The 22,440-nt window shown below is 42.7% G+C and overlaps 1 protein-coding gene across 1 annotated transcript; it reads right to left on the minus strand.

Annotated features, from left to right (window-relative positions):
* Positions 1–13,008: 13,008 nt before the first annotated feature.
* On the minus strand, positions 13,009–16,100 carry Il17a (interleukin 17A). Its single transcript, XM_027392770.2, has 3 exons — positions 16,074–16,100; positions 14,751–14,962; positions 13,009–13,246 (listed from the first exon to the last, which is right to left on the minus strand). The coding sequence occupies exons 1-3, from the start codon at positions 16,098–16,100 to the stop codon at positions 13,009–13,011; spliced, it is 477 nt and encodes a 158-aa protein (XP_027248571.1).
* Positions 16,101–22,440: the final 6,340 nt, after the last annotated feature.

Here is a 22,440-nt window from a genome sequence, read left to right on the forward strand (position 1 = left end):
TGGCCCAGTGAGTCATACAGAATATAGTTTATCCATCTTTACTTGTAAGTGATCATTGCAATGTGCCATTAGGCTGGTTCGAGGCCTCAGGCTTCTGCTACGCCCTGGATCTGGGCCCTCGCTGGGACTCCTCTTGGATACCCTATGTTGCCTTGTGTTACAGAGATCCTGTAACTTTGAGTCTGCAGGCCCACCCCTTCACATGCTCAAGCAGTTCAGAGATGAGGTGAGTACTGGGCTGAGCTACCTTGTAGTCCTGATTCTGGACCTGGGTGGTAGTCGGGTTGGCCAGTCTGCCAGCTTCCCTTTGTCTCCATCACTCAGGTGAGCTCTCCAGCACTGTCCTGGCAAATTCATCCAATGTAGCAGAGGGAAATGAAGCAGCCAGTTCTGCTCTCACAGCCTCCGGTCCAGCTCACCTGCACTCACAACCCCAGGACCAGCTCTCCTGTTTTTCCCAGGTGAGGCATAGGGACAGCTCTCTGGATTGCTGCCTTGGAGAAGGGTAGGGTCTTCCTTTCTTTTTTAAGTTGAGGAACCACTTAAATTTCATTGGAAGAAATCTGAGGAAACTTAGAAAACCCACAACAATATTAACAACTATGAGTTGTATCAGGTTGAGTCACGAATAATTATGAAGTATTTTACCTTTTCTGGAAGTGAAGAAGTTTGTGTTAAATTTTTTTCAGCCCTCACCTTGCAGCTGAAGCCAGACAGTGTGGGAAGGGAAGGAAAAAAGGGCTCTGAAGAGAACAGCCTGGAGCTCAGCCACTCTTTCCAAGTAGGCTGATCCTATGCCTGTGAGTATCCTTTTTGGGGACATCTTCCTCACTGCAGTACAGAGGGCACAGGGACTTATACTTCCCTTTCATTTCTCTCTGGACCCAAGGGCAGAGTTATGTTATTGTGTGAGTGGACCACAGCTGTGAGCCACCGATTCACCTGGAAGGTGGCAGACAGCTTGGTTAACCACACTGCTTGTCAAGAGACAGGGTAGACCTAGGAGAGCGAGATGGGGGGTTTGTGGGAGTTACTTGAATTTGAGGCAGAGATACAGTCTAGATTATCTGGGACAGTGACGGGTTTCATTACTAAAACCAGACCACTGTGCTACGTGGGGCTCATGCCATTGCAGAAACATGAGTAGTAATCTCATGGCCGAAGAAATGTTAAACTAATGCTTAAGCCCTGTTAAAGTTATTGAACTACCTGGTAGGAGAAAAAAAATTGAAAAGTAAATCTTAGCTCAAAAACATTCTTTTTCTTTTCTAGAGTCAACCGTTGAATAAAATTCTTTGCTTATCCCCAACACAATAAAATGGTAGTCAGAATGTGTAGTTCCAATATAAATATAAAATTTGCAAATAGTAGACCTTTCCCCAAAATTTGACAGCAGGTGGATTGCTTGCTTCTTTCACTTTAGTGCAATGCTTTTAAGATATATTCATGCTAAAGATCCACTAGACCACTAGTTTTTTTTCTTTTTATGTTTATTTTAGATTCTGCATGTATGTGTGTTTGTGCACACATGAATATATATACTCACAGAGGCCACAAGAGGACGCTGGATTCCCTGAAGCTGGAGCTACAAGAAGTTGAGAGCCGCCCCAAGCAGGGGCCCAGGTCCTCTGGTAGATCAGTAAGCACTCCTAAATGTTGATCCATATTTCCAACCCTACTTTGTTTTTTTAAGTTGTTGGGTGGAATTCCATTGTTGGAATATACTCACATTTACTTATTCATATACTAGTTGATGAACAATTGGGTTGCTTGTAATTTTGTCCATTGTTACTTTAAAATGCATATAGATGTTTGTTAGTCAGAATATTTTATTTCTTTCAAGTAAAAATCTAGGAGAAGGCCTGCTGAGATTTGCAAGGGTACATTTGAATGATCAGGGAGCCTGATGTGACATTTTATCTCCTAGTAATGTTAGAAGCTACATCCATAAAGTCTCATCAGAATGACTGCCTAGACATGAGCTTAACAAGTACAACAACAATAGGCAACCCAAAGTAGATGAGGGAAAACCCAGGAGGTCTCAACCCTACACAGAGAACTACAGATAAAAAAGAAATTGTGAGAGTGGGAGAAATCGTCTTTTCTGGGAAGAGCACATCAATTAGTTATCCAGTAACAAATGGTAATCCCTGCAAACATATGTACAATTGACATTATACAGACTGAGCAGGTTATATTTAGGAATATATATGTATATACATATAGATAGGGGCATTAACAATTAATGAAAAAGAGGCCATGAATTTGAAAGAAAGGAAATAGGGTATGTGGGAGGGTTTGAAGGAAGGAAATGGAAGGGGGAAATGATATAATTAAATCAGGAACTCAAAAATAAGATAAAAATAAAGAACAAAAGTATGTTGCTTTCAGGGAAAGCAACATACTTTTCAGGTTGAACTTGAGAACACCGTGTTAAGTGAAACAAGCCAGTTCAACAGTTTTTCCTCTTATGTATGGATTCTGGGAGACGGTGGGAAAGGATGCCAAAGTGAAAGATGGATGATAGGGAGAAGGAAAAAAGAAGGGAAGATGGGGAGGAGGGATAAAGCAGAGTAATAAAGGATGTGAATAAAGAATGTTATATATATGAATGAAAATGTCATAATGAAACTCTACCTTGTACAATTGGTGTATGATAATAACTAAAAAAGAAAAAAAAGAATCACACTAAAGCAAACTAATAAACAATAGCAGCAGAAGGTTCTCTCCCTTATGGTGCTGACTCAGACTGGAACTCCCTATAGTTATTTATTTATTTACTTCAATAGACCACCCCCCCTTTTTTTTGTACAACAGATGCTACTGTGCTTAGTCTGGTGTGCTGGGCATACATAATACAGGGCTAGTCTAAGAGAGTTTCCTGCCATAAACTTTGTGTGGTAGCATCATTTTTTTTTCTATCAGAAATATGTGAGATCTAGTGATTCCTGTTATGATAAAAGCTTCACCCCAGATGTTATGGTGGAGGTTCCATCTAAGTCCCCATCCCCATCTCCATCCAAACCCTGCTACATCTCAGAAAGCCCGCCAAATGATGACCCCTCCCCCAGAGATGCTCAAGACCACCCCCACAGGGTATTTAAACTGCCCTCTAGAAACCAGACCTATGGTTTTCCAGTCTCTTTTCCCATCTCCTCTCTGGGGGGCTAGAAGGCCATCCTTGGAGTGTTGTATCCATTAGATGTGGGCTTTTTCCAATTTGGTCTGATTTGGATTGCTATATCTGCAGAGAGGCTTATTGGGGTACAGAAACTTTTCAATTCCCACATCCTTACTAAGGTTGGTATTTTTGGTTTTTAAATTTTAATAACTCTGGCGAGTTTGTGAAATGCTGTGTATGTTTGCACTTGTGTACATGCAGGAGTATGTGGAGGCCAAAGGGCAGTCTCCGGTGTAATTCTTCAGATGATATGCAGCTTTGCTCCCCCACCACTTTGTTTTTTCTCTTCTTTGTTCCTCCCCCTTTCTTTTCTTTCTCTCACTGGCACAGAACTCACCAGGCAGATTAAGCTAACTGGCCATCGAGTACCAGAGACCCACCCATCTTTGCCTCCTCAGTGCTGGGATTATAAGTATGTACTGACACTCTTGGCTTTTAAAAAATGTGTGTCACGGGGTTGGGCCTAGGCCCTATCCCAAAGTATATGATAGACTCTTATGACCCACTATGGAAGACCTCACTATCCCTGGGGTGCAGAAAGGCTATGTGATTGGTAGGGTGTTAGTTGGGGGGTGGTAGGGTAGGAGGGGAGGGAGTGGGAACTGGGATTGACATGTAAAACAATCTTGTTTCTAATTCAAATAAAAAAAAAGGAAAAAAAAGATAGGAAAAATGGAAAAAAAATGTGTGTCCATGGGGCTGGAGAGATGGCTCAGTGATCATTCCTCTCCTCTTTATAGCCAAGCTCCTTGGAAAAGAGGCTTTTCCTCCTTCGCTTCCTATCTTTCCACCAACTTTGTTATCCTTTGTAATCCAGTTTTAGCCTCTGTCCTTGCAAAAAACTGCTTTGCCTCTCAGAACCAATAATTGGTTTCAACATAGCTGCTGTTCTTTGGGGGACAATTTTTTGAGCATCTCTGATTCTGCTGCCCCTTTCTCCTCTTAGGTCTTTATTCTGTTGTCTTCACTCTCTGATTTTTCTTTATATGCTTTGCATTGCTCTTACCCTTAATGGACCTTCTTTTGATTTTGAGGTATTTGCAGGGGCCAGATCCTTCTGTCATGTGGATTCCCTATAGGATATTACAACAAACCCTGTCTTCTGAAACGTGTTCATGTGTTCACACCATGCTTCAGATACCATCTGCTCCTACTCAGGGGGCTTCATTCTCCAAATATATTTTGGTTGATACCTTTGTGCAGCTTCAGGCTAATTCCTCTGTTTTTCTATTGGGCTGTCTGTCCCACAGGTATCTCAAAGGCAACATGCTCAAAGGAAGCTCACCACCCCTACTGCTTTGTAACCTATCATGTTTCTCCTCAAGAACATTATGACTTACCCCAGTGACCAAATCACAAACAGCTAGGCTCCCTTCTTTCCAACTGTCCCACTGAATTCTGTTGATTTTATTTTTAATATTTCTCTAACACATCCTTTCTATCCATTTCCACACCCTCCATTCTCTCAGGAAAATAGTCTCCTTTTTAACTACTTCATCCAATTTAATTCTTATGACATCTTCAACAACTATCTGTTACAGGCAAGGTAATCTGGGAATATCAAGCCAGGGACTATCGTGTTCTGGTGGTGGGTTTATTCTCTCTTGAATACTTTGTTGTCTTGACACATTTCTACCTTAGCTGCATATTAGGAGTCTAAACCTTACTGGATCTTCCTCATTACTGATTCACTACACACCCTAACCTTTATCCAGGCTGGTTTTGAGTCAGATATCTATTATGAGTGGATTAAACTAACTCAGTTTCACTGAAGAATAAGAGGTGTTGAGAACTCCTATTGGTAACTATGTGTGGATTTGAGGGCAGCACTCCAGCAGTCTTGGATCCTGTCTCTGCATGCCCCTGGAGTCACTGCATCATCCTTCGCTCAGTTTTCTTCCTTGATCAGCTTCAATCCATGGCCAGTCACTGCAGTCACTCTTTTGCATATGTTCTCTGTGTCTTGCTTGTTTCATGTGGTCAGATTCTACTGACCACATCCCAAACACTGTTGCATAGGAGTCTCTTTTTACTATGCTTGAACTCTCATTGTGTTTGGACAAAAGTATATGACCCTTGTTGATTTATTTTTATTTATATATATGACCACTAACCTCAGGGAGATCCATAATACCACCCAAATATCTATGGATCTCCCTATAATGGTGCTGCTTGACAGTGTGCCATTTGTTGAATACGATTTAGGAAAATAACATAGCTTTGTATGGTGTCAACATGCCAGGTGATCAATAACAAAGTGGTCAACACTGCTATATTCCAGTGTCAGATATATGGATTTGCTCCAAATTAAAATGTAAAGTATATGACTTCTTTGATGTCTCATTGCATTTCCCTCAAGATAACACTTATAATGACTTTTTATACATTGGGCATAATCCAAGGTCTCAGTTGGGCATTAAGAAGGATTTCTTGCTTTGGGGGACAATGATTGTGAAGTTTTCATGTTTTAAGTTCTTTAGAAATAGACTGGATAATATTGTTTGGCTTGTGAATGATATTACGTCATCTTAAAAACTGGTGTGTGTGTGTGTGTGTGTGTGTGTGTGTGTGTGTGTGTGTGTGTGTTCGTGTAACACTGTAGCATCCAGCGGACACCTTTATGGAACTGGTTTTCTCTCTCTTCCCTTTACATGGGTTCCAGGAATTAAGGTCAGGTTGGCAAGTTTTTGCAGCAAGTATCTTTACTCAGTGAACCATATTGCTGGTACCCATATCCGGTTATTTCCTCTTTTGGCAGAAGGGTGGAGTGGAAGACCATTCAAACTGTTCCAGTACATTGATTTCATAACTTTCCTTATGCTCATCCAGTAAGAGTTAGTTGAGGACCTACTTCTCCAGAAAAACAATGATCAAATAAGAATGAATGAGCCAGCTTTACCAATTTTGTCTTCCCAATAATAAGCGTTGGACCAAAGGTACGTGTGTCTTTAAAACATGTTAGTCTATGAGTGCATCTTCCTGGCCATCATCACAATTCCCATTCTTGTTCGGCAGACATATGGACATGAGAATACCACAATGCATCATTTCTCTTTCCAGGAACTTATGAGCATAACCTGTGGTGATTCAGCAAGAGGTATGTGAGGGACAAGTCACCTTTGATCTGAGCTTTTTGAAGCCTCTTTGCTTTTAACCACAGACATGTCCACTTCCCCAACATCACCAAGAATGAGATTTATGTTTGAGAGCCAGTCATGTCACCTGTGCCCTAAATGATACATCTGATAAGAAATGGTGCTGATTGTATGAAGAAGCATGGGATTAAACAGTCGCCCGTGAAATCCCAAGGACTCTCTTGTCAGGGCTGAGCACTGTTCTTCCTGGTTGCTTTTCTTGTGGCAGGCTCTGTGATTTTGAATCTGACTTAAAAAGATGGGTGTGGGGGTGCTGGAGAGATGGTTAAGAGCGCCGACTGCTGTTCCAGAAGATCTCGTTCAACTCACAGCACCCACATGGCAGCTCACAACTGTCTGTAACTCTAGGTCCAGGGGATCTGACACCTTCACACCAATGAACATAAAATAAAGTTAAATCATTTTTTAAACAGAAAAACACATGTCTATTCTGTCTCTGTCGCTTCCCTCTTTCTCTCTCTTTTCCCATTTCACGTGTAGGACCATCTTCTAAAAGTCTTTGATATTTATATTATGCAAGGAGAAAACCACCCCAGTTATTTAGCCTTCTGCGGGACTTCAATTATTTCTTTCTTTAAATAACCATTTTCTCTTTAGTTATGTGTATGTGTTTGTGTGTGAGTTTGTGCACGTGAATGTAGGTACTCTTAGAGGCTAGAAGAGGGTGTTGGATCCCTTTTAGAAGAAGTTACAGTTGGAGGTGAGCCACTGGACATGGGTGCTAGGAACTTAATTCTGGTCCACTGTAATAGTAACAAGTGCTCTTACATCTCTTTAGAACACCCCTGTTGCTCCTTTATAGCTATTTTTCTAACCCTTACACTCATAGAATGCAGTTTCTTTGAAGATAGGCATACCATCACTCATCTTTACATTTACCCGTGTTTCTATTTCTTCAAATAAATGCTTAATGTCACTTACAAATACAGTGACTATTTCCTGAAAAGTTTCTGTATCCCGATAAGCAATCCAAATCAGACCAATAAAACTGAATTAGGAAAGCCCACGTTTAATGAATACAACACCCCCAGATGGCCTTCCAGCCCCCCAGAGAGGAGATGGGAAAGAGAGACTGGAAAACCACGAGTCTGTTTTCTGGGGGATAGTTTAAATACCCTGTGGGAATGATCTTGAGAATCTCTGGGGGAGGGGTCATCGTTTGGCAGTCTTTCTGAGATGCAGCAGGGTTTGGAGGGAGATAGGGGAGGGGGCTTGGATGGAACCTCCACCATAACATCCTAGACTTTTTGGTTATATGGATGTCAGGGATGAACTTCCACCGTACCATTCCCTATTACATTGGGCCCATGTTCTGTGGATAAATGCTGTCATAGCTGAGAAAGGGCATGAACTGAATTTGATCATTTAGGTTTGATTCAATGGAGGACAACCAAGTTACACAGCTGATGAAGGCCACTCTTGAATGCCTCTCATCAAACCTTCCTCCACCATGGAGACTCTGAGATACAGGCCTTAGTAACCAGTCTTGGTTGTCTTGGACCACCTATGTTCTAATCATTCCCTGTCTCTTCACGGCATCTTGCTCAAGGTTGCAAAACACACAAAACATGGATGCTAGAAATGTGAGGTCCTCATGAATATGGAGGGAAGAGCTTTGCTGCAGTGTTCAAAGCACAAAGCTTTAAGTGTTTAAGAATGAACAAAACCAGGCACACTATTATTTGAGCAAGTGTTTCCTGTGGAACCATATGTTAGCAGTTTGGTTCCAAGCCTGAAGTGATATTGGGAGGAGGTGGAGCCTTTAGGAGCTGAGATTTGGTAGAAGGAAGTAAGACTTGCTGACATGCCCTTGAAGGAGCTGGGACCTCAGTCTCTTCTGCTTTCATCCCTTTTCTCCAGCATGTGCTTTCATCACAAAGCAGGGCTAGATAGCCTGGGGAGGGAAGGCTATGAATGACAGGTACAGCAGGGAAAGAGTAGTTAGGGCATTCAGGCAGAGGGACCCCTAAGCATAGACAGTGAATTCAACAACAGCATAGTGGCCCCATAAGAACCTCATTACACTTAGACCATAACTATGCAGAAAGTGGCATGAAATAACCAGATGATGAGAGGACTTCGTTATCTTTGACTTCATAGGTAGCATTGGCAGATGTATTGAGACTGTCCAGAGAAATGGTAGTCAGGATAGGCAGAATGAGATAGAGCTAACAGAAGGAAGACACGCTTGGAAGAGGAAATCTCAACTGAGGAATTGCCTCCATTTGGTTGGCCTGTTGATATGTCTGTGTAGCACCGGCCATCCTGGAACTCACTCTGTAGACCAGGCTGGTCTCAAACTCACAGAGATCTACATGCCTCTGCCTCCTGAGTGCTGGGATTAAAGACATGCACCACCACAGCCCAGTCCATTTCCTTGATTAGTAATTGATGGAGGGCCCAGCCCACTGTGAATGGTCTCATCCCTGGGCAAGCAGTCTTGGGAGGAATAAGAAGGATGGCTGATAGTGAACCAGGCAAGCAAGCCCATAAGCAGTGCTCCTTTGTGGCCTCTGCTTCAGTTCGTGCCTCCAGGTTCCTGCCTCATGTTCTTGCCTTGGCGTCCCTTAGTGATGGACTGTGACCTGGGAGTTACAAGGTAAGATAATCCCTCTCCTCCCCAAGTTGATTTTGGCCAGTGGTTTATCAGGGCAACAGAGAAGCCAATGACATTGGGAATATTGTATTGATAAGAATAAGTGGGCCCACAAAACTGTTAGGAAGTGAAGAGGCTGAGCTTGATACGTAAATGTTAAGAGTGTGAGGGAGGGAAAGGAGAAAGAAGCCCCGCAGATCCCCAGCTTGGATGACAGCTCAGAGGGACAGCACTAGTAAGGGAAATAAAGTTAGAACACAAGTAGTGTGTATCAGGGAACGAGAGGTGCACAACGTTTCTATTATTCAGATGTGCTTTGTCTCTTTTGTGGCTTGTCTGGGAAATGCCCTCCACAGGTTCATGTATTTGAGCACTCGGTCCCTAGCTTACGGCACTATTTGGGGAGGTTGTGGAGCCTTTGGGAGATGGAGACTGGCTGGAGGAGGCAGGTCTCTGGGATGCAGGCTTTGGGGTTATACTAAGCCCCACTTCAGCCCAAGTTCTCTGCTCCCTGATCTACCAGCCTCAACCTCCTGCTCCCAGGCGTTCCAGTACATCTTCCTCTTAGCCCTGGGCTAAAACTGAACCTGTAAACCAAAGCAAGTGTTTTCCTTCTTAAGAGTTTCTGTCAGATTATTTTGTCAGTGTCAAAAAAAAAAAAAAAGTAACTAGTAAGCTCTCTAAATATTCATTGCTGGAAACCCGGTCCCTCTTGTGGTGAATTTAAAGCGGTAAAACCTTTAGAAGGTTGGGCCTAGTGCAAGGTAATTCAGTCATGGGGAAGGGACCAGTGCTGCCTAATAATGATAGTAGATTGAGTCCCATGGAACTGCCCTGAAGGAATAAGTTGTTATAGAGAAGCCGAGCACCTTCTTTCTATCCCACATGTTCCTTTATGTGGATTCCATTTCCCTTGAAGCCTTCACCGGAAGCCACACAGATGCAGTTGCTATGCTTTCTTTCTTTAATACAGCCTCAGGAATTTTGTTATAACAACACTTAAATGAACTAAGACAGAAGGCTTGTTTCCTACCCCTCCCCCCATCCTAGTAAAACCAAGATGAAATCACATCTCAGGACCACCGCCACATGTATGTTCTTCTTTAATGCTGCTCCTAAAACTTCCACTCCGTGGCCCCCAGTCTCCCAAATGAGCAGCAAGATTTTAGTACTGAGTTTTAAAGCATGAAGGCAGCACCTGTCAACGCTAGCTGTGTGTGGGGAGCTTGGGACAGGCTGGCTGTGAGAACACAGCTGTAAGAGCACAAGGAGACAGTGACGTCTGGGAGGTGCTGGGACATGCTGGAATAAAGAGTGAAGGCTCAGCAGGCAAACATGCATGCTTCCTTCCCCCAAACAAACAAATAAATGAAAAGAAAAGGCAGGGAGACCCTGGGAATGGCTAGAGAATGTCCATAGGGCTCCCTGAACTGGATATGATGATGGGTTGGGGCGTGGGGCCTGGAAACGACTGATTCAAAACTTGAAACTGACCTGTAGGTGAATATGACCCAGTTTTTATTTTGCTTGTGTTGAACGTCTCTTATACTTGAAGGTGGCCAGAAGCTGGCTGTGCCCCACCACCTGCCTTCTGGTGCTTGGGTACATTGCATGAGAGACAGAGGCCAGGTCTGAGGACTGTAGCTCTGAGAGGGAAACCTGTTCCTTACTGATCTCAGGCAGGGCTTGGTCATCAAAGGAAGGACTCCTATTCTGAAAACTGAGTCTCCTAGCAGAATGTTTTCCTTTTTTACATCAAATGCCAGGTTATATTTTGGGGAAGTTTTTAATCTTCCTTTTGATTTTCATTAATGGCATAGCATTTCCTGGATTACTTTTGCTTAATTTGTTGTAGGATGTTTTGGTTTGTAGCATTGCCTAATAATAGAAGAGCCTTGTCCTCCATTGTGAAGGCACGAGAAACAGAATGTGGAGTTAGGTAGTTCAAGGGCCTTGTTCTCTGAGGACCTAACTCAGACCCATTTGGGTCCCCGATTGTCACTTCAGCCTCTGTGAGCCTCTATGAGCCCTGCTTAATTGATTCTGTGGGCTGTTCTCCTGGTGTCCTTGGCCCCTCTGGCTCCTGCAATCCTGCCTTCCCTACTCTGGGGGGTCCCCTGGCTCCACCTTGTGTTTGGTTGTGTGTCTCTGCACCTGCTCCTAACAGTTTCTGCAGGATGCCTCTCTGACAACAACTGGACAGGCACCAATCTATGAATATAGCAAAGATAACATTGAATTTTTTTTTCCCCAAATCATGTTTGGTTCTATCCTGGATCTCTGGGCTGTTCAGCCTGTTTTCTGACTCCCCAGGCAGGGTCAGGCATGGGCTCCCTCTTGTGGCCTGGGCCTCAAGTTGGGCCAGCCTTGTTTGGCTACTCCTGCAGGTTCTGAGCCACCATTGCTCCAGCACAACTTGGAGGCAGGACAGATTGTAGGTAGAAGGTTTTGTGACTGGGTTGGTGTCTCAGACCCACTGCTGGAAGCCTTGCCTGTTTATAGAAGATGGCCAGTGCAGGCTTCATATTTCCCAGGAGATTTCAGTAGGGTCACCCCAAAGATTCCAGGGAGTTTCCACTGCACTAGGTTTTCACATTGCTTCCCACTGCCAAGTGCCCCCAGTTCCAGCCATCTTTCCCACTACTGGGCTCTTACAGCCTTTCCACCCCTCTTCTATTATATTCCCTGAACCATAGATGCAGAAGCTATGCTGCAGATGTATCCATTGGGGTTAGGCTCCCCATAATCTGTTGATCTGAGAATTGCTTCCAGATGTAGTTTTCTATGACAGTCTCCATTTGCTGTAAAGAGAGATTCCTTTGATAAAGGGTGGTAGCTAGCTACACTTACCCAGTAAAGGTGCTGTGTACCTCCTGGCTGCATTCTTGATCCTCAACTGATTAAATCCAAGGATATGGACCCTATACACATGAGGGCTGATTATACTTTGGGGGGAGTTTTATTTATTTTAATATTTGTGAGCATGTGTGTGCATGTATACATGCACCCCTCTCTCTCTCTCTCTCTCTCTCTCTCTCTCTCTCTCTCTCTGTGTGTGTGTGTGTGTGTGTGTGTGTGTGTGTGTGTGTGTGCGCGCTCGCGCACCTGTACTTGCATGCAGAAGCCAGAAAAGGGTATCAGATATATCAGCTTTACCACTCTGTCTTATTCCTTAAGGGCAGAGGACCTCCCTAAACCTGGGACTTAAATTTTCTCAGTTCTGTTGGAAGTAGCAAGCCCAGTGTTTCTCCCATTTCAATCCTCCTTGGAGCTGGCGTTACCTGTTTGTTACATGGGTTCTGGGACTTGAACTCAGGTTCTCATGATTGCACAGAAAATGCTTTCATCACTGATCCATCTCACCAGCCCCCGCCTACCCACCCACTTTTAATAAGAAAGAATAAGGACAGAAATTTTCTTCCAAAATTTTATTGTTACAGTGATACCATTACAAGGTTTTAACAGAATAGGGAGTTAAATTGACCAATACTTTTGAAGCTTCAATAATTCAAAAACAAATTAATAAACACAAATCTAGGTTTGCTTTTCACTCCATTCGTAGGAGGGAATCTTCAGTACACAAATAGTGAAAACAACATTTCAGTTAATAGTTTTCCTATCTAGGACTTCCCTATGCAGAGCTGATAATCACATTCTTTATCTTTTCTGTAAAGACTTAAGAAAATAAATAGATCCATAAATAACTTATATAAATATAGGTTTTACCTGTTAAATAATAGAACTTCTGAGCCTTAAATTTTGTCTTCTCCAGAAAGAAATGTAAGAAGGTAGATAATTCATTAAAATAATATATGTCCCCAAATTATCTCAGGACATATTAAGTACATAAATAATTGAAAGACTGAAATTTAAAGCAAACAAGAAGCAGATTGGCATCCCTTTAGACCTCATCCTCAGGGAGGAGTGCAGACCATTCTGACCCCACCTCTGGATCAGTGTTGATGAGTATGTATCGAATGAGCTGTTTTAAGAATGCAAGCGAGTTTGCCGGGAAAACGTGGGAATTTCATAGGGACGGTGGCTTGTCCTGACTGCTGTCAGCCTCAGGTCTGTGCTTAGGCCACGTGGCGGACAATGGAGGAAACGCAGGTGCAGCCCACACCCACCAGCATCTTCTCCATCCGGAAGGAGACAGGACAGTTCTCAGGCTCCCTCCTCAGGACCAGGATCTCTTGCTGGATGAGAACAGAGTTCATGTGGTGGTCCAACTTCCCCTCAGCGTTGACACAGCGCTGGTGGCGGCACTCTGCCTCCCAGATCACAGAGGGATATCTATCAGGATCCTCATTGCGGCTGTGGGGGAGACAGGAGGAAAGTGAATTCTGGTCAAGTGGACGGAAAAGCAGGAGCAGGTGAAGGAAGGAAGCACCTAGGATGACAAATATGAGCACTGCGACACCGCTACACATTAGTTTGAAGAACTTTGGGTTGTCTGAAAATCTCCATCTCATCCTTCTCCCTTCCTCATCTTCCTCCTTCTCTTTTGCAGTGATAAGGATCAAACCCACGGTCTCCCAGGAAATAGACACTCATTCTGTCACTGAACTGGACCCCCAGCAAAACAAACTTGAAGGGTTTTAGAAGAACGTCTTGGAAGATAAACAAAATAAGCTAAAGACCACTGTGAGGACTGACTGACACAACAGAAAAGGCACATTTGATTTATGGGAAGACACAAAGGGATGATTCATCAAGGACAAAGATAGCTGTTCCCAAACTTGGTGAAACTGGTCTTTGAAAGAGGGAATGTGTCAGAACGCTGAGAACAACACTTCATGAGATGGAGTCCAAAGGTTATATGAAAAGCTGGAAATAAGACAAAAGTCCCCTTATTTATACTTTTCCCACCACCTTATAATACCCGAGTAAATAGTGCACTTAGACTTTTTTTTTTGTTTTGTTTTTTGTTTTTTGAGACAGGATTTCTCTGTGGCTTTGGAGGCTGTCCTGGAACTAGCTCTTGTAGACCAGGTTGGTCTCGAACTCACAGAAATCCACCTCTTGAGTGCTGGGATTAAAGGCATGCGTCACCACTGCTGTCGACTTAGACTTTTGAATTGACTGATTGTACTACCCTTAGTATGGTGCAAAGGGGAAAAGAAGAAATCCTATAGACAGGCAAATCTGGAGGTTCCTTGCCACTGAAACTTATTCATATAAACTCAAATGATCAAAATGCTTTTTTACTGACTCCTTTATGGGGTCTAATACTGTACACCAAAGACATGTCAAGAACAAAGAAGAAGGAATACCCAACAAGATACTTCCTCTACCAGGATTCAAGTTTTAACTTTCCATGTCTTCTTCAGGACAGGTACAGAAATACGTAATTAATTTAAGATTATTTTCAGAAAGTCTCTTCAGCTGTAACATAATGTCCTATGATAAATGTCCTGATTTCCAAAAAGTCAGCAATTGACTTAAGTGCTTATACATGCTAGAATAATGGTTATTAATTTGGGGAGATAGAGAAAACGCAGGCATTAATACTCTGTGGTAAGTGTTCAGATTCCAAAAAAGTAAAAAACAGACTAGCTCCTATAGGTTCTAGAATCATAGTTATCATTAATTTGGGTTGATTTTTGAAATTAGTGACAATTCTAACAGGTTAGGGTGAAGCATCCCCTGCTCTAGCCAAGAAGTCTGTAGGAGGGAACTTTGAGAACCATTGCTCAGCACAATGGTCCTTCTAGGTCCCTGATGGTTCTGAGAGGAAAAAGAGGAAATCATGCTCAGGGCGTGCATGATGAATCAGAGAGTGGGAAAACACAGATTTTTGTCTGGAGTCCTTACGTACCGGAGAGTCCAGGGTGAAGTGGATCTGTTGAGGTAGTCTGAGGGCCTTCTGGAGTTCACTTTCGGGCTAAGAGAGTTAAGAACTTTCAGGTTGACCTTCACATTCTGGAGGAAGTTCTTGGCCTCAGTGTTTGGACATTCTGAACTTTGTGGGATAGGCAACCCTGCCTTCACTACAGCCTCCAGGCTCAGTAGCAGCAACAGCAGCAGAGACTGAAAGGGAAAGTAGAATGATGGAGGTCTGGATTAGTATATGGGTTTTGCTGACAAATTCATTACATTGAGCAGATAGCCAACTAAAGGAAACAAACTACGTTCTGGAAAGATCTATACTACAATTTAAAACATTTTTAAATTAAAAGATTCTTAGGATGACCAAAATCATGCTATTATTTTATTTTGAATCAGTTTCCTACAAACTTCTTGTGACTGAGGACAGGCATGCAATGTTTTAGACGGCAGTGGTTTTAGAAAAAGTGTCAAGTCATGTCATCTCATCAGCCTGGTGGTTCATGAGTCAACAGGACAATAAATGACCTTGATTTTCTAGGAGGAATGTCCTTCTGCGCCAGGGTTTGCACAGTCAAATATGTACCTCGGAGGAGAGGATTGCAGAAACCCTATGCGATGTCAGCTTTAGAATTAGAAATAATGTTTGCATGTGGCTGCCCTCTAAATAAAAACTGGATTCCCCCTTGAGTTTCCTTAGGTATATTTTCTGGTTGATCTGCACTTAGTATGCATTGATTCTATAATGAGAATCAGATTTTGGAACATATTTTTTAAGTTAAGTATTTTAAAAAATACAAAGCTTTATTCCCGAAACAGAGTTACACATACATCTAATTAGAATCAAATGGTTTGAATGAACTAAGACTTTGGTACAAAAACAACAGAATCAAAAGTTGCTTCCAAAGCTTTCAAATCTGCAAGAATAGTAACCCACTTCATTCTGGATTAAAGAAAAAAAATGACATGAGAGAATGATGTCAAATCCTTTGCACTCAGGAAAACAAACTTTTGACAGACACTCTTTCTCACTGCATAGTATCATGTGACATTTCTTATGTAGGTTAGTGCCATCACAACCAGTTTTCAGTTTTAACCTCATCTTTCTGACTGATGCTTATCAGTTCTTGAAAAGGCTGTACAATGATTTAGGTATCTACCAAAGGTTTCATTTCTAGTTCTAGGCACACAGATTTTAATTCTACATAGACAGATTCATGGGCCTCCACAGTTAGAGTCCAGCATTGCACACCACATGCAGCAACCTGACCTGGTTTCAATCAACAAAACCCTTGAGCATGAGTGCAGGACTCACCACAGATGAAGTTCTCCCAGGACTCATGGCTGCTGGTTCTGATCAGCTGGCTCTGGACGAGGTGTGAGGTGATGAAGTGTAGCACTCCCTTCTCTCTTTTTATAGGGTTTTGTGCCTTCTGTGGTCACTTACGTTGACAGTGGGTTGGGGGTAACACCACTTGAGTAAAGGTTCCATCCTCAAATGAGGTCAGACAGAACCACCCTCTTATGACGGGTAGGGCATCATGTGTCTCTCAAGGTAGATGGGAAGGGCAGAAGTTCACTATGCAAAGGAGCGTTACTTGCTGCGAGCTGAGCAGAGATACTTTGCTATGGTTCAGCATCATGTGTGCATGAGCATATCTGAAGCTGCTGTAGAGATATGCCCCATCTTTTTTTTCTCTATTTTTTAATTTAAATTAGAAACAAGATTATTTTACATGTCAATCCCAGTTCCCTCTCCCTCCCTTTGCCCCTCCCCCCACTAACTCCCTATCCCAGCCTCTTTCTGCTCCCCAAGGAGGGTGAGGCCTTCCATGGGGATCTTCAGAGTCTATCATTTCCTTTGGAGCAGAGCCTAAGGCCTCCCCCATGTGTCTAGGCTGAGAGAGTATCCCTCTATGTGGAATGGGCTCAAAGTCCATTTGTATGCTAGGAATAAATACTGATCCACTACCAGAGGCCCCATAGATTGCCGAGGCCTCCTCACTTGACACCCACGTTCAGGGGTTTCTGGTTTCAAGATATGCTCCATCTTAATGGTCTAGGGAAATAGAAGCTTGACAGTTGCCTGGTATTACATGCTTTGATCTTTTGACTTGATCTTTCTCCTTTTTTTCCTACCAAATTCCCAGGCCAGAGAACAACCAAGAAAACACTCAAAGTCTTGCCATATAAACAAACAAAATAATAATTTCATAATGATGGAATGCATTTTTATTTAACCAAGTATAACAACTGAATTTCTTGAATGTCTCCCCTGTGCAGGGGATAATCACGAAGTCCAGTTAGTTATTAGGGAGTAGCTAGAGACGTGAGGTTTACTAGTGAAGACATGGCTGCCAAATGTTATCAAGAAACTTGTTAATATTTGAGGTGTTGAGGTTCAGTCTCATGCCTTTCTTTTAGGAGGAGGGAAACAGAAATGGAAAAATAAGGAGGCTTATTAGACAAAGTGAAGAAGGTACTCAAAAATAGAGATGGAGACTGAAGAAAGACAATGGAGAAACTGAGGCACTGGGGAGTAGAGACAAATGATAGAAGAAGAGGAGGGAGGAGCAGGAAAGAACTCTCATGTGCTCTCCTCTCAGTCAGATGACCTTCACCTTCAAGTCCTTGAGAAGAGTTTCTCTTCAGGAATAGAGGATGAGGACAAGATGGTGAATATGGGGGTTCACTACATCGTTAGATACAGATGTCATCTACATGTCATTTTTCTCTGACTCTGCCTTTAATGAGGTGAGACACCCCCCGCCAATGTCTCAGCTCTTCAGCTTCTGTCTCACATTCAACACAAACATGAGGCAAACCTGCAGCTCCCATTCAATAGACAGAAGGTCTGGTAGGGTTGCTGGACTCTGAAATTGCGTTCACCTCAGAAGTTGGCAGCAGCTCTCACATCTCCCTCCTCTCTCCAGGACTTCTGTTGCTCCACAACTCAGACTCTGCAGTTTGGATTAAGTTTACTATTCTGACGCTTCTAATGCCTCCGAAAATATTTTCAAAGCACGTCTTTGACTGTGCTTTCTTCTCTCTTTCTCTTACCTCTTGGATGTGAAATATGACCTCTTTAGCACTGGAGGGAGGATTGCAGTTTGAACAAACTTCCCTTCTAGCCTCACTCTTACCATGCTCCAGGGTAGGGTTCATGGGGTCTACCTGGATTTCTTCCAGTTCTCCTACAACTTATGCACCTTTTGTTAAAGTACAGCCTTGGCAATGTCGTTCCCACCCTGTTTATCAGTATGGTGCTTGTCTTGTAGGATCCTGTTCACATGGTTCTTCAAGCTGGGAATAGCATCACTGGAGTGAAATCCTACTGCATTGGTTTCTTTGCATTCCCATCTCTTGCCTTTGGTTTTATCGGATACCGCACTGAATTGACCTTTGAAAAGTATGCTTCAGACTGTGTATTTCTGGTTTTGGATTGTACTGTAAGATTTTAAGGCTAATGTGTTATTACTTTCCATATGTTTCATTATATATAATATAACCTTTTATAAACATAAAACATAACATATAACACAGTTCTTCATAGATTACTTTCTTTTCACTTCTCTCTCTTTTGATTCTTTTTTCTCCATTTTTAAAATTTAAATTAGAAATGAGGTTGTTTTACATGTCAATCCCAGTTCCCTCTTCCTCTCCTCCCCCGCAGTCTGGTGTCTATGAGTCCCCCTTGTTCAGCTCAGCCGTTTCTGTGGGTTTCATCAGCCTGATCTTGACCCCTTTCCAGTTCAGTTCAGTGTTTAGTTGTGGTGTCTTCTACTTCCATGTCTATCTAGCTGCTGGATGAAGGCTCTAGGATGGCATATAGGATGGCATCAGGGGAGGACATTTAAGGTAGCCTCTTGACTATTGCTTAGATTGTTAGTTGGTGTCATCCTTATAGATCTCTGGGCATTTCCCTAGTTCCAGATATCTCTTTAAACCTGTAATGGCTCCCTCTATTATGGTGTCTCTTATCTTGCTCTCCTCTCTTTTTCCCCTGATTCAACCTCCCTGCTCCCTCATGTCCTCCTCTCCCCTCCTCTTCTCCCCTTCTCATTCTCCTAGCTTCCTCTCCCCTCTCCCATGCTCCCAATTTCTCAGGAGATCTTGTCCCTTTCCCCTTCTCTGGGGGACCAAGTATGTCTTTCTTAGAGTCCTCCTTGTGTCCTAGCTTCTCTGGCAGTGTGGATTGTAGGCTGGCAACACTTTGCTCTATGTCTAAAATCCATATGTGTGTGAGTACATATCATGTTTGTCTTTTTGTGACTGGCTTATCCCCCTCAGGATGGTTTCTTCTAGTTCCATCCATTTGCCTGCAAATTTCAAGTTTCCACCATCCCCCGCCCCCCGCTGAGTAGTACTCCATTGTGTAAATATACCACATTTTCTCTACCCATTCTTCAGTTGAGGGGCATCTAGGTTGCTTCCAGGTTCTGGCTGTTACAAATAATTCTGCTATGAACATAATTGAACAGATGCCCTTGTTTGAATGTGCTTCTTTTAGGTATATGCCTAAGAGTGCAATTGCTGGATTTTTTTTTTTGTAACTTTTTTTTATTAATTCAAATTAGGAACAAGTTTGTTTCACATGTCAATCCCTTATCCCTCTCCCTCCCCTCCCCCAACACCCCCCATGTACCCTCCACCCCAATCACCCTCCACTCTCCATTGCTGGATCTTGTGGTAGATTCCCATTTTCCTGATTTTGGAAATTGCCATACTGACTTCCAAAGTTGCTGTACGTGTTGGCACTCCCACCAGCAGTGGAGGAGTGTTCCCTTTCTCCATATCCTCTCCAGCATAAACTGTCATTGGTGTTTCTGATTTTAGCCATTCTGACAGGAGTAAGATGGTATCTCAGTCACTTGTCTCTTTTTGATGTGGCTGTATGTTTTTCTTGAACAGTGTACTGTTTCCTTCCTGACTTCCCTGCTAGATTGTGAGCCACCTGAACACTGGTAGCTCACAATTTTGTGAATCTTTGCACAGGGTTTAGTAAAGAGCACGTGAGCTTTTTCATCGACTGACAATATGAAACATTATGTCAGAAAGTTTAGGACCTTGTTTCTTTTTAGAACTCAGCTGCATACTGGGTTGTCTCATCCCTTGGTTTCTTATCCCGGTCCTCTTGAAAATAGTGTGACAATGTTGTAGCCTATGCTGGACTCCATAGAGTGGACATTCCTTCTTGTTGTTATCTGGCAAAGATGAGGTGGAGTGGAATATGCTTGTTGCCAGTTCCATTGATTGATGGTGAAGGGGAAGCTCTACCTGTCCTCCCAGTCCAGTATTGTGTGCTAGTGACCCTTGTCTTAAAATTAAGGGAAGGCAGAGAAACAAGACCAGTTTTCATGATAGTGTAAAGATGGTTATTTAGACGCAGTGATTGGAGCTGGTTATGCCTGGCTTTGAGAAGAACTTCTTGGAGGACCAGTTGGGAACACAGAGGCTGTGCACAAAAGGGCTGTCCCCTCAGACTGGGATTTGAGCCTTCAGGGGTAGAAAGAATGCCAGGGTAAGAGAGTGTGCTGAGAACACCAAAGGGATTGACATCCTCACTTTCATTGTGGCTCTGCCTTTTAAAGACTTCCATCTTTTTGTAGGCTTGGTGTTTGCTTTATAAAATCAAGCTTTGTCTCAATTGTTGATTGTGGTTGACTTTTTGCAGAAAGAAAATAGTAATGAATTAAAAAAATCAGTAAATTAGGAATGATGGTTTTGCTCAGGAGTGATCTTCAAATTTATCAGTCTTGCTTCTCTGAAGGCAAAACAGCAGCTATGACATTGGGGAGCTGTCAGTTGTACGACCAGTTCTAAGAGTGGGAGGGCATGCAACAGGTGCCTATGGGCAGTCAAGCGGTGATTGAAGGGAAGAACTATTTGTTGGTGTCTTGAAATTATTAGGCAATTAAACAGTATTATTTTCTAGGTATAATAGAGAATAATACAAAGGATAGGGAAAATCCTTACTTTTGTAAACAGAGTATCTTTAGTCTCAGTGTGGTGAAAAATTAGGACATTGCTAAAGATATAAAATAAAAACCAATTTTTGTTTTTTTCTTATATGGCAGGGCTACCGTTAAGAAACTATTGTTTCACTAATTTGTATTCTGTAGCTCTTTGCAGGAATTTTAAGTGGTTAACCTACATCCCAATTTAAAGAGACAATGGCGGTTTGAGCAGGTGGGTGCCATTTGCTTTAATGTTGTGTACACCACTGTATAAGGCTCCTTCTCCATTGATTTTATGTAGCAAGAGAAAACAGTCCTGGAGAGAATGATTTGGGATTCTAAATGAAGGGCTTCCACTGTTAAGATGCCCTGCCTGGCCCAGGAGCAACAGACACTTAAAGGAAAGATGAGATGGCACGAGAAGAGCGTGTTTGTGATAATGACCACACGGATGGCTTTGTGGAATAATGAAGCTAGAATTTTATTGAGATCTACATTTTGTCTCAGTTTTAACTACAGCTGTGCTTCTCAACAATGCTGGTATGGGAATCCCCAGGAATGGGTACCAGGTTTTTCTGGAATCCCTGGTGGAAGATTCCTCATGTATCACACAGCAAAGTGGGTCTGATTAATAAAATGGCTATTTTAATTAGGCTGGTGCATGCGCTGTGTGTTTGCATGTTAGCATGTGGATGTATAAGCTGTGTGTGTGTGTGTGTGTGTGTGTGTGTGTGTGTGTGTGTGTGTGTGTGTGTGTGTGTGTGTAGAGGCCTGAGGTGTGTGTTGAGAGTCTTCCTAGACTTCGGCCCACTTTTTCTTTTGGGACAGAGATCTGATGCTTACAGATTGATTGGCCAGAGAGCTCTTGGGGATCCCTTTGCCTCCTGCCTCTCTTCCCCTACTTCCTCTAGCCAGGGTTGTAAAGACTCAGTTTTGTATAGATGCTAGGTCTCCAAACACAGTTAGTTATTCCATGTAAAACTGGTGCCCTTGGCAAGCTCTAAACACTACACAGTGACTCTATCACTTTGGCAATGGTGGCTTCTCTTAGCACACCCTCTTTGCCAGCCCTAAAGCCCTGAGAATAATGCTTGGAAGCTGAGTAAGAGAAGGAAGATGTGTCATGTCACGTCATTTCAAATTGACCGCAATGCATCTATCTGTTTCCCCAGTCTCTACCTAAAAATCCAATCAAGCCGACCCTCTGAGCTTGTCAGTTTCTCCTCTGAGTAATGAGCATGAACCTCATGGAAACTGAGGCTCCTCTTTAGGTGTGTTTCTCACTGGTCTTTTACTGAAACACTGGTTTAAAGTGGGTCAGAAAACTTTCCATTTTTTTTTCAACCAAGTACACTTAGAATTAGGTACCTTTGGGTTAGCAGGTGTATGCAAATTGTTTGACTGGTGGCCTCCGCTTTGGTAATGCTGACTTCATTTGATACCCTAAGAATCAAGGTCAGCAACTGACTGGCTTTCAAGTCTAAACGGATGTCACTGAAAAGTATAGTCTAAAATTAAGTAAGTAAACTAAACCACATACTGTGGTTGGGCTATCTTTATTTTCAGCAATTTTGCAGTTAATATAACTTACACAACCACAGAAGGCATTTAAAAAAGAAAGATATTGCATATAAACTTGGAAAATGTTGCTAATTGGTATTCTGCTCTTTAAGTAATATCAAGGATATTGTGGTGACGGAATGGATCTGAGAAACTGGAAAGATG

This window comes from Cricetulus griseus, assembly GCF_003668045.3.
Source record: "Cricetulus griseus strain 17A/GY chromosome 1 unlocalized genomic scaffold, alternate assembly CriGri-PICRH-1.0 chr1_1, whole genome shotgun sequence".
Lineage (NCBI taxonomy): Eukaryota > Metazoa > Chordata > Mammalia > Rodentia > Cricetidae > Cricetulus > Cricetulus griseus.